General features: G+C 36.6%; 1 protein-coding gene across 6 annotated transcripts in view; it reads right to left on the bottom strand.

Annotated features, from left to right (window-relative positions):
* Nucleotides 1-13,384, bottom strand: part of ARHGAP15 (Rho GTPase activating protein 15) — a 638,999-nt gene that overhangs the window by 607,614 nt on the left and 18,001 nt on the right. For all 6 annotated transcript variants that reach the window (XM_001157299.6, XM_063790436.1, XM_016949756.3 and 3 more), the window contains exon 2: nt 5,157-5,335. In XM_001157299.6, the coding sequence (XP_001157299.1) occupies nt 5,157-5,321 (165 nt within the window). In that variant the 5' untranslated portion in view covers nt 5,322-5,335. The remainder of the gene's footprint in view (nt 1-5,156; nt 5,336-13,384) is intronic.

Here is a 13,384-nt window from a genome sequence, read left to right as displayed (position 1 = left end):
AGTTAAAGATTTTCACAGCATGAGACGGCAAAGGGTGGCATGGGCAAGGAAAGAAATCTCCAGTGGTTTTTGAATCTTCTTCTCCCAGGGGCATATTGTGTAAAAGTCAAAATTCTAGCTAACAAACTTTTTCATCTGTTCTACAGCATGTCTGCAAAATACCTTAGAAAATCTTTGAATTTCATGCTTATTTGTTTGTTGCTGTTTTTAAAATCTTGTTTCTTTTATTATTTTAATATTGTATAGAAAGCACTGTCTTGAAAGCAGCACTCCTAATGTATATAGAAAATATTAAAAAATCTCAACAAAATTGCCCTCCCAGTGGTAAAGAAAATTGCAGTGGAAGACACATTATTGTGTAGTCATATCAGAGGCCTGGATCTTTGGAGAGTCTCACTCCACTGTCCTCCAGCTTTTCCTTATAAACCAAAATGGCTTACAAATGTCATCCACAATAGTCCAATAAAGATTAGGAACAAAACACTGTCCTTACATTGATGAGATAAGAGAGATTTAACTGAAGAATACAGTGTATAAGAACAGTTCATAAGGCTTGTTCTTGAATCAGAAAAATAGAATTTAAATTATATTTGTGTGTGTCTAGAATTTAATTGAGATGGTCAGTTTATTTTCTACATAATGTTTGGTCAGATGCCTGTACTACAGAGCTAGATAAAAGGAAAAGAAAGAAAACATATTCTATCAGGGAAGTCAAGAAGACCCGTTATCTACAGGGTGTGCAAAATATGTCAGGAAATAATTCTACCCTGAGCGCTGAGAATGCCCAGTTAATAAAAAAAGATCAGCCACTCGCTACGAGAAAATAATTGTCTGTATCTATGTTTTTCAAAGCAAAAATACAGACACATCTTACACTAAATAGGACACATTAAAATAAGCTTTAATAATCTTTATGCAGAAGGAAACTAATCCATTTTCAGATCATACGATCCACAGCAATAAAAGGAAATCATCAAACTAAAAACAATTTTAGAAATGGCTGCAGACTCTCATTTAATTAACATGCAACAGATCATATATTTATGAGGAAGTCAAAATATTTAGGAATCCTATAATCCTGTAAGCCTTAATGTGGTATAAAAACAACAAATAAATGCAAAGTGTTACTGTTACACATGCCTGCCTGATCAATGGTTTTCACATATTGATCTATAAATGGAGTTGACAGTCTGTGTTGGCTGCACATTTTCCAAGCAGCGCTATTTTTGCACAAAACCAATACGGGCAATTACCTTTGTTTGAGATGCCAAGTCTTATCAATTCAATGTGATTTAGTGTCATTTTAATTAAATATCAGGATCCACTTCAGGACAATTTATACAAACAAAGCCTCAAACCTAACTATAAGCTTGATTTGAAGTAAACATGGACAAGCCCTACAATCTCATAATATTTCTTAAAAACTCTACTAAACAGAAGGTTTATATTTTTAGTAGCAATTTTTATGTCTGCCTTTTTGGCTAGCCACAACTTTGGCAAGTATCCTATAATCACAGAAGTAAGAAACAAAAGAAAATTGTTTCCTCTTTTTTCTGATAATATATTTAAAAACTGAACAAACAGTCTGTTAATGGAAGTAAAAGGAATCTTGTATGTTAATGTTTAAAAATGGCTCCACCTAAGTCTTTATCTGAATACCAATAAAAAAATATTTTCCTGTTCATGATGGCCATGAATGAAGTAATGCCGTTCTGTGGCGTTTACAAGATGGAAACGGTGAATATTCATACATGTTGTTGCTTAAGACATCAGCATTAAATGGTGAAACTACTCTTGCCTGCAAATCATATGTCTGCAGTTTCCTGATTCGGGCTATTTAAACTCCTCATTAATATCTATTCTAAACTGTGTATTAGGCAGGAGCATCTCTCTTATAAATAACATCAAAGCCACATTAAACCTTTTGCAATAGCTATTTGCTGCAATGCACATTGGTCTTTTTAGCCCTTAAACAGGCACAGTTCACTTGCCCCCATCTATCGGCCCTCAACTGTCTGATTTTCTGTTTAGCACATTCTGGTAAATAAGCTGTCTACCTTTAAGAGGTCTCACTCTGGTGCTCAGGACAGGACAACAAATCACTGAGACCAAAGACTGATCTTTCCCCACCAAAGGGAGCTCTCCAGATCTCTCTTACAGATGGGCGATTTTCTTGCAAACCACTGTCCCCCTCTCGAAACTGCCCACCTCTCCAACATTTCCCACGTCAAAAAGTAACTTCTTTGAATTTTGAAAAAGCATTGATTTTATTAACCAAATTTTAGAATGATTATTTGATGTCTAAAGAAAACGATGCACATCACCAATAAAATACTAATGGAGGATTCATATTTGTTTTACTGAGATGCTTTCCTGCAACATTTAGGTTATCAAAATTTCTAACTTAGCAAGTAAATTCACCTACGTTTGCATAGCTTAGGGTTGGATAACTGTTTATATTGGCATTTCATAGCATTCCTCATTTAAGATAACTAAGAATCAAAGCTTTTACGACATATACAGGAGAATTTTGTATTGTGTTCTAAGTTAAGAGTCATATTAAAAACATTTTAATTGAACAAAATTTACAAGAGGAATTTATGAATTTGTGAGAAAATTACAGAATTGGTTTGACTCTAGAATATTTTATCATTTTTGTAATGAATTAAGTCATGATGAATGTAATATCAGATCCTTGTGTTATTATATAGTCCAGTAAGTCATATTGGATTTGCATAATTGTTATACTAGTGAACAAGTAGTATGCATATGCCATATATATTAAGTAGGATGCATGACATATGTATGATCTCTAAATACTTTTGATTTTTTTCAGTATAGACTACATGTATGTGCCTCTGTTACAACAAACCCTACTGCATTTGAATATGTCCCCACATTTTTAGTACCCATCTCTTCCCACCTCTAAATTCAAAATCTCCCCCTTGACCTCACCCCACCACCCAACTTCTGAAAAATCAAGTTCTTAGTTTAGCTTGAGCAGATAACTTTAACAGGCTTGTTTGAATAAATATGCCAAAATACTTTACATTCTGTCAGTATCTAGTCAGAAAATTGTGCATGGAAAAAAGAGATGAAAAGAACTGAGACAGAAAGAAAATTAGTGCCATGGCAAGCTTTCAATACAGTATCTCTGAGCCAAGTTTTCTCGGTGAAATGACACATCCTCACTAAAATACCCCTTTTATATAATTATGCACTGAGCACACATAACCAAAAGTAACTTTTATTTTTGTTCCTTATCGAGGAATACATATTGCCCAGGCTAAGAATGCGGAAACAAAAGCTGGGATAATTATAGCTAATTTAACTTTGGAAAACTCTTATTCTCTAGCAGTCCAGCATACAACCCCCCAAACTAAAGTTATGTAACAAGGTAATATCAACAATGAGAAACTGCATGATAAAATCCTGCCCAAAAGTGAAAAATGCTAATTTTGTCTCATTTAGCAGCTGGATACAGAAATGCTCATTAGTTTTAAGAGGGTTAATCCTTTTAACTTTTGCATATTGATATGCCAATTATGCCTAATTGTACAAGAGGCATCAGTCAAGGTAATAGTGCATAAACACATGAAAGTTATTAAGTACATCCCAACATGTAATAAAGTAGGTGTTAATTGGTAGCTGAGTTCTGCGGGCTATTGAGGTGGATAATTCATTGAGAGATGGATCACTTGTAATTTCTCTCCATAATTCCTTTTGCAGTCTCACGCTGTGATGTTTTCATGCTTGTCAAAAACAACTGCGGCATAGTGCCTTTTGTTAAACACAGCCAATAAAATATGTTAGGCATCATTAAATATACTTAACTTTTAAACTTTTTCAAAGGTACAGTTCTTACTGATAATACATTATAGAGATTCCAATAATTTACTCTAACCACTGTCTCAAGTTCATAGTTGATGAACATTTTAGCTGGTTTAAAAGCAAAGTCAGGCTGGCAGTGTTGTACCTCCCAGGAGACAATACTTTTAAATGAGAAAGTAAATAAAGAAAAATGCATATCTCATTAGTTACTTTATCTAAGGATGTAGTTCTCACTCCCCAAATATAATCACTGGCTTCCTCATGCTAAATTTGTCTACAACACCTGAGGAAAGAATGATTAAAATCACATATTTCTCATGTTCCTGAGATTGCTGTGGGTTAATTTTTTGAGTGAAAAATGGGGAATAAATACAATTAGTAACATGCTACTCAGCAAGTTTATCTCATTTAATAACTCAGTTAGGAAGCTGAATATTTCATAGGCCCCTATGATATTAACAGAACACTCAATTAATAGCTCACATGTTTCTGCAGGGTGACTGGAACTCAGCCTGTCCCCAGCTAACCTATTTCTCCTCGCTCTTGCTCTCACTGTGAGAAACAAAATAGATCTGGGGTCCAAAAGAGTGGCTAACATTGCATAAATAATTTTGTAACATCCTATGGCCTCAGCTGCAAGTTACCACCATTATAGAAGAAAATTAACCAGAGGAGACTCATCGCAATCAGTGGGTTTAGTGGCTCAGGATGCGTGCAGGGCCAGCGACACAATTGGCAGTAGAGTTCATCTCTAACTATTTTATTTCAAATCTTCCTAATGACACATTATCGAGACAAAATGGCTTCCTCTCCAAACCTTAAATAGCCACAGCATTTCAATCCTTTAAGCCCACTCCAAATCAAATCATAATTTCCAGTATCGTATATTATTGGGAGATTTTAAGGAAGAGATTTTCACAATTTTTTTTGAGATTTTTTTTTTCTCAATTCATTCTTAGCTAATTTTAGCCTCTGGCTTTTCAAAGTGATGTACTGTATTTGGAAGTACAAACGCCACATGCTAGCATAACCTCATTATTTTTATGACACTGAAGCATGATAGTAGAGGCCCTTAAAATGAGTCAAAGGTGCTCTTCAGTCTAGCTCCAAATCCACTTTATCACTCTGGATTAAGCCCAGCTCTTCTCTTGCAACTGGGGATATTATCATGACTGTAAGTATGCAAGATAAAATGCATTACAAAAACAGTTTTCTCATGCACATTAGGAAAACAAATAAAACAAGACTAATTAGCTTTTTTTTTTTTTCCTTTTACAAAATTCTGTATGACAAGGAACTTGGGATATTTGGGGTATTTGACTTACAGGTTCAGTGACCTTCCCGACATCGGTGAGGATCATGGATTTACTTTGGCTGAGCCTGTCATGGTGGCTGTTGGCATTTTTGATTCTCATTTGCACAGCTCCTGTGCCTTGGCGGGTAGAATTCAGTGTTTCCACGGAAGTATCAGAATTCGTAGATTTCTGCATATTATAGTGCTATCCTGATAAAATATAAAATGTATTATGTTATTCTAAACATACACTTTTCCATGAAAACTCTTGATGGAGTGTCCCTAGTAATCATTAGGATATTAAAAGTTGATAAACGAGAGTCTTCACCTCTCTGACTTGTGAAGAAAAAAGTAGTTCCTTTGTAAGTTATTTTGTCAGTTGGGACCTTTACATGTGGATAGCACTATACATAACAGAGGACTTCAGAAGTTTGTAGGTAGCACAATGATAGACTGTTTCTTAATTCCATTAACAAACTCCTAACAGTAATGAGATACAGCTTTCCTTATATAGAAATAGTGTTGCCCACCAATTGTCTTGAGGACATATGCTTTTTAATCCACAACTTCACTGGTCTATTACCCGCTTTACCCCTACATGCTACCATCAGCACCCGTTCTTGGTGAACAAAAATCTCTATGAATAAAGACAAATTTAAGTGAGTAAAATTGGTGTCAGAGCAAAACAGACCCCAGAGCCCCTACCCCCACTCACAATACTCACAGGGGGAAATTAAAATTCCTTCATCCACTGCCATCTGCCAACTGAACTAGATTTGCTAGCTTAGTTGGACATCGTATTTATAAAGAATATGAAGAAAAAAATCAGCACCATTTATTTTAATAGAAGGAGTCTGATTTAGGCAAGAAAATTTAGTATGGACACACTTTAAAGGAGCAGCAATGAGAAAAAATAGAATTTGGAGGAAGAAAACAAAGAGAACTAAACTGTGGCAGCACCAGAGGGTGGACTGGTAGAGCTTTAGCTGAGCCCCTCATCCATAATCCTCTTCAAATGTCCCTCCCCAAAAGTTCCTCAAGTGAACACAGCACCTCATTTCAAACAGAATGGTTGCAATACAAACACATCTTCTCATTTTCTGGAAACAGCCCTCTTCTTGTCTGATTCTTGTCTCCAAGTCTAACCTAATAGACATCCTATAGCGGGCTCCGAGCACTGTGTACAGTGAACAAAACTGTGACTAGTCAGTTATGGGAGCGAATATAATCCAAAAGAAGAATCATGTTTTAAGGAGGCAAGTGTATAGCCACCCCAATGTTTGTTGGACAATGAGGCTAGAATCATTCATTCTAATGGCCAAGCAGGCAGACACTAAGACGAACAGAAAAGGAAATATTTCGATAGGAGGAAAATTGTTACTTTACAATAAATACCAGTAAGGCAATTAAATGACAAATTAGAAAAGAAGCTAATACTTAGTATCTACTATGTGCTAAGCAATGTGCTCAATGGTTGATTCTCAAAAAACTCCTATAAAATAGCCATTAAACCCATATTTTCATAAGAAAAAAATGAGGATCAGAGAGACTCATAATTTTTCCAGTAAAACAGGCAGGCAGAAAGAGGTGGAGGAGCAGGTATTTTATTCCCAAAAGAAGACCCATATGTCTATCAACAGGTGAACAGATAGACACATTTTAATTTATTCAATGAAAACAATAAACCATAAAAAGGAACAGACTATTGATGCATAAAACCACATAGATGAATTGCAAATTTATTCTGCTGAGTGAAAGAAACTGAAAAAAAAGAAGAGGAATAGGAGGAGGAGGAGGAGGAAGAGGAGGAGGAAGAAGAAGAAGAAGAAGATTTATTATATAATTTCATTTATATAATATTCTCAAAAATGCCAACTAAGGTATGCTAACAGAAAGCTGATCAGTAATTCCTTAGGGAAAGGATAGAGGCAAGTATGGATCACATTGAGCAAAGTTTTGGCAATGATGGGTATGTCTGTTACCTTGATTGTGGTGTTGGTTTCATAGGCATTTACACATATTAAAAATGAACAAATTGTATACTTTAAACACTTGCACTTTATGATTCTTCAGTAATAAATCAGGAAGATGTTTATAGAAAAGTTGTTTTAGCAATTGCTTAGCCAATTTATTTTGCTCTTATTTTCCTTTTTATATGCTTACATGAGTAATGTATTATTCAAAATTATCTAATTGAGAATGCAAGAGTTTTTTTCAATAAGTATGAAATAAAAATTTGAAGTATGTATTAAGAAGAAAATCATATATTTTTCTAGAAAAATATTTTCTCCTCTGAGTGCCTTCAAGGGTTGATTTCCCACATTATTCAATAGATTCAAACTCTAAGGACAGTGTGTTTGTAATATTGGTGGATGAAATCACTCAGGCTGAAGCCACTCTCTTCTGGCCAAGAGCATCTAGCCACGGTGTTTACATAGCCCAACCGTACACCATTTATAGGACATGTTGCTTCCTCAGAAGCTGGACAAATTTCAGTGTCAAATCAAAATTTGCATTCCTATATTGATTTCACAATGAAACCATAATTTGCCTAGTGATATGCTACTGTCAAAAGGCTGGATTCATTACAAAGCCTTTTATCTGGCTTCCCCACCTCTGTTTTCATGGGGACAAGCTGCAGAAAATACTTTCAAGATTTTGCTTTCTTAGATCTTTCCATCAGGCGGATCTCTCTCTCTACCACAATGTTAATGTTATTTCTCTCAATTTGCTCACTGTCTCTCCTCCAGCCCTCACTTCCTTTTCCATCTCACCCTGTCGTTACATTTTGTTGACACCCCCTCCACTCAGTTTGTTCTCTTTATTCTGCTTCCCACGTACTTTGCTCTGCAAGGTCATTGACTCGATGCTATTTCATAATTGTTCTTCTATTGTTAAATATTTGGGGATTTCTAATTTTGCAGACCACTATATTGCTCTGGGAAGATAGAGAAAAATGACACAAAACCTCATCTTAAAGATTTCTATCAACAGAAAACATACATATACCCCTTCGACCTTTACTGAGATTCTCCTAAGTGGCAGGCACCATTTTAGAGACTAGAGATAATCTTTATCAAGTGCCCCAGAGTTTGGTGAGGGCAATAGAGAAACAATCAATAATTAACTGAGAATAGGGCAGTGCCCAGGTGGGGAGAGGAGCAATGGCATTAAACTCAGGTGGAAGTGGGAGGTGGAGAGAGAGGAAGTCTGCAAGAGAAGATCAGATTACATCAGAGCTAAGTCAGTGCAGGTTGGACATTTCTGGCAAAGGATTTGGCAATGCAAAGGTGTGCAGATACCTGGGATATTATAAGGTAGGTATTGACATATGTCATGAAGGGACATAAAGTACCAGGGAAGTTCGAAGAAAGAAAGAAACAATGGATTTCATAGAGAAGGTAGCATTTGACCTCTCTGTGGGGATATCTGATCATCTCGCTTATCTTTCATCTGGCTGAATGATTGACTGAGAGTCCCATCCCTTCTAACCCAACCAGTACCAGAGGGGCTGGTATTCTAGACACTCTGAGGAAGAGAATGTGTGTTGTCCTGGATGTACATAACACACAATGTTTTTTTGTGGATGAATTGAGAATGGAGATGAATTGAGAGGGAAGCAGAGCCCTGCTGCAGGACAGAAGGAGGACAGTTGAGGATGGAAATCTAACAGGATGATGACAGCTGTGCCAGTGGCTGTGGGACCTGTGACTGCTGTACCTGTGGGTTCAGAGACGATTTCCTCTGATTCATCCCGTTAGGAACCTCTCATTCCAAGCAGACAGGGCTGTTTCTAGGCCATATTTTGCAAGTTGTTTTGGGGTCCCACTTAGAGCCCTTTCTTTATTCCCTTTCAACTCCCCAGTTTCCCCCTGCCTACATCCCAACAGTTTTTTCTCTAGTAGACACCCTATAATCCTTTTCATATTTCAGCTGCCAGAGCACCCACTGCAGCATTCACTTAGGCTTAATCTAACTACAGAGTCAAAATTTATAAAAATTTCCATCATCCATTCTTTCTTACCTCTGAATCACTTAGATGTATATGGGAGGGGGATGATTAGACTAGCTAACACAATGTTATATCAGTCAGACTTTCCCTTAACTCTCAAGGAAGCATTTAACTGAATCTCAAACTGGAAACTCTTCTGGCTATATGAAAGAACTATCTTAGAGTAGAAGAGCATTGATCAGTCCACTCTATTTATGCCCTTACATAAATTCAGAGGTGGTAGGATTTGTGACTGGGGATGGGACATTAACATTGCATTCTGGAAAATGGTGCCTCCTAGAGCTGTATGATGCAATATCCCTTCCATGGTGGTCTTATTTTTTAGCCTTTATGAAATAAGGTTCTAGGGAAGAAACTCCATTGCAAAGCCTGCTCAACATCGACTCAAAAGAAACCCTCATACCCCAGAGTACAACTTGACTTGGCTTCCAGAACCTAGGAGTGGTTGTCCTTCCAGGAATATCTGTATTAATTTCAGGGTGTTCTCTCAAAGAGAACGAGGAACTCCAGTTTTGTGAGTCTTTCTGCATTATTATTCCAAAAATATTCACAGGAATCTTAAATTATATTCTGTTGTTCCACCCATGTTTTCATTCCTCACTGACCTTCAATTTTCTAGATTTGGTAGATTGTAAAATCAATAATATTTGCTTATGCTTATTTCTATGTAATTTAGTAACATCAGGCTTATTAACTTCGAATCATATTAAGTTTAGGTTTTGCTTGATCTATGTGCCTCTTCAGTATTCCCCTTGTTCTTCCTAGAACACGTTACCCACTCATGTCATCATCATTATTGTTACTATTAAATTTTGTTAGAGAAAACATTGATGCCTTGTGTGTTTATGTTCTTACAGGAGGCATACAGAGCACTGGTGAATGACTAATGAAAATATTGAAGAACTGGCTCATTTTGCATGTGATTGAGATATCCATTGATTTTACTAAACTCTCCAAATAAATATCCCTGAGTTAGAAATTGAAATGTAAATCACTTAAGACTGGCTTCACTATTCTCTAGACTTCCTGATTTTACGTGTACCAACAGAAGAGCAAGAATACCTTGTGATATTGCACTAGTTCTCCTTTCAATCCTGTTTAAAAACAGGAAGCAGTAATGAGAATGCACTTCATAAGAGCAACACGAACTTTGGCTCTGCTCAAACTACGTGGTTCGATGGTGTCCTGGGCTTCTGGGCTTGATTTTCCTACTCATACTGCAAATAGGAGTGAACATGATATTTCATCTAATCATAAATTTCATAGCTGCTCTCCCAATTATTTGTTGCATTCTGTTAACTACACTAAAGCTCAGCAGCCTGCCCTTTTGAGTTAGAATGTGTATTTTTGACATCTCTTTCACATCAACAGCATTAAAAGTAAAAATATATTAAGAAATTTTTGAGCTGGGAAAAACTGGATAGGCACTATGATATAATCTTTATGCTGCTGAGTAGAGAAAATGTAGGCTTGGGTATACTGAACACCATCCCCTGGTGTCACATTCTGTTCAGAATAACTCTAGGATGGCACTCAGGGCCCATACCCCCCAGCATCCTTGATTTCGCCATAGACCCACAAATCAAGTGGACATTGTGTATGGAAAGAAAAGGTAACAAGAAATGTAAAGAAAATCTGGCAGATAAAATGATCATAGTGTAGCCACGTTAGGTATATATCATGCAAGTCTTTCTGCTTAATCATTTATAAATGTTCCTCTGCTTCCTGACAAAACAATAGAGACTTAAATGTTTGTTGAATGTATAAATGAAAAACAAATATGGAACCTAGTTTATGCCAGTGTATGTAGCCTGGCAAAGAAGAAAATGTCTTTGACCAATTTTCTTACTTTAAAAATGTGTAACTCACCCTTGCTAATATTTCTTAGAGTAAATAAACTATGGATATTTTATTATAAGTTAGAGGCAGAAAGAAAACAATGTTTCTTCTGTGTTCTGAGGCTAATATTAAAGTATGCTTGGAGATTCATATAATATTTTAGGGTTAAAAATATCATATTTCTATTTCCCAAAAGCCCTGTATCTTCTTCTCATTAAAAAAAGATCAAATTTATCACAATCTTAGAATTTTCAGGGATTTTTGCTTTGAGAATAGTCTTCCTTGAGTTTCAGATTTGGATAGGTACTTGATATTTTTCCCTAAAAGAAGGATGCTTCTGGAAGACATAGGTTGCCACTGAGAGTTTTGTGAGTAAAATCTCAGAGGCAAGCAATGGCCATACACCCAGGGAATTCCTATTTCATGAGTGTTAGCCTGAGTTTTCACTCCATGGCAAGGGAGCTGTATATTTAGCACATCCACCACGAGGAGCGAAGGTCCCCCTGCCTAAACATGCACAAACTTTCTCTGGTGACACAACTCCATTCCCTGCTCTGCATGTATTAGAGGAGCTGTTTCTCCAGGTCTGCTAAGAGCTCATGACAACTCCACAGATAAATAGTATTTCTCCGAGAAATTCATTTCTATCCCCTGGAAAGATCTTATGTTGATCTGTGGTAGAACAAGTCTGTTCCCCTGTGGAAGTGAGTTGTGGTCCTGGTAGCTCCAGTAATGTGTGCCACAACCTTCGCGTCACACTTTCCTGACAGGTCAGTAATTAACTCGCATTGCAATTGTTTGTTGTCTCCACCACAGCAGCCATTTACCAAAATAACATTTTAATTTCAGTTTCCTTCCATTTCACTTTCCTTTTGTTTTCTCCCTGTGGCTTTTACATCTCTATTAAGTCTAATTTCCCCGACCACTCTGTAAGCTGAGAGAGTGCAATAAAACTCAGTTTCAAAAATGTCGAATAGAATGAGAAAGGAAGATCACAGTAAAGGAATGTGACCATAGCCACCCCATTGGGTAACATTGTCTTTGGGCAGGTGTTATATATAGGAAATGTGATAATAAGTTTTTGCATTTATTTAACTTATAGCAGGGAATCTGGAGTATTTGCTGCATTTGCTGACAAAGTCTGACAAGTCTGCAGCATGGTAAATTGTAATACAGTTATTATCACTGCACATGGCCATCTTAAATGGTGAAAATGTCAAGTAAAATATTTTTTAAAAGTAGAATAAGTGTGTGGTAGGCAACCATGATCTTTCTTAGCTCTTAACCTTTCAAACTCCATCCTGTTGGGAGCAAAGCAGCTCATTTTACACTTCAAATATTTATTGAGCCTCTACTCTGAGACATAGATTTTGCCACATCCCACAGGTTCTGCAAAGTTATTAAGCACCCTGCAGTGGAGTTAAGCACAAGCAGGCTTGCCTACCATGAAGTCTGATTAGAGTGCAGTGGAGAATGGGACTGGAGATGATTTTAGGGTGGAGATGATGTGAGGCCTGGATGCTGTATGATAAACAGGACTCTGAAAGGCAGAGAGGGGATATCAAGAGCAGTGCAGGCTGAGATCACAAGATTTAAGGAAAAGAGGAGTGAACATCCACACAAGATGATACAGTGTTGGTGGCTAAGTGGGAAAGCTATGGTTGATTAAGGCTGCATTAGGAGAACCTGGTAATTTTTATTAAAGAATTGGGATTTTGTCTTATAGATCCTGGGGAAATTGATGATTTTGTTTAAGGTATAACCCCTTTCTAAGATACTTGATGAAAAGAAATCCACAAGTAAGAATCCTTGATCCCTGAGGCCACAAAATAAATACATAACATGCTCGTGGGATGCTTCTTAATTAACTTTAAAACAGAATAAATATTACAGTATCTATTTGTAAACATTAATCTTATGAAAAGGGCACCCTGTGATATGGAAAAAATATTCCAGAATTTTAGGTACTTCACTCTGAACATCTAGGTACATGTTCAATGCTTCTGGTCAACAATCAAATGAAAAGAAAGGTAAAGACTTAAAAGGAATAACTAAATAAAGCATTTAAAGAAAAGGTTCCTAGGGTGCAATTGCATCTAATTAAAGAGACATAAGGAAAATAAAGTTAAGATTAGTGGAACTGCTTCTGAATTTCCCTCTGATGATCAGGCAGGTAGTAAGAAATTGAAAAGCAAATAGGAAGAAAATGCCTGCGCCATTGTAATTACATTTAGGGAGCATAAGAAATTTTATAAAATGGCAATCTTCTTAGATACAGATGAGAGCCATAAGGGGCATAAGTAATGCAATCTTCTCTGTTTCCTCTGTCAGTTTTGACCTAATCTAGCAAGAAATGCTGAGCGATTTTCCGCCTCTTGCGTACAACTATCAATTAAGGGAAAACAGGG

Source organism: Pan troglodytes, chromosome 13, assembly GCF_028858775.2.
Source record: "Pan troglodytes isolate AG18354 chromosome 13, NHGRI_mPanTro3-v2.0_pri, whole genome shotgun sequence".
NCBI classification, from domain to species: domain Eukaryota; kingdom Metazoa; phylum Chordata; class Mammalia; order Primates; family Hominidae; genus Pan; species Pan troglodytes.
Note: the sequence above shows the minus strand (reverse complement) of the source record. Positions and strands in the feature narration are given on the sequence as shown.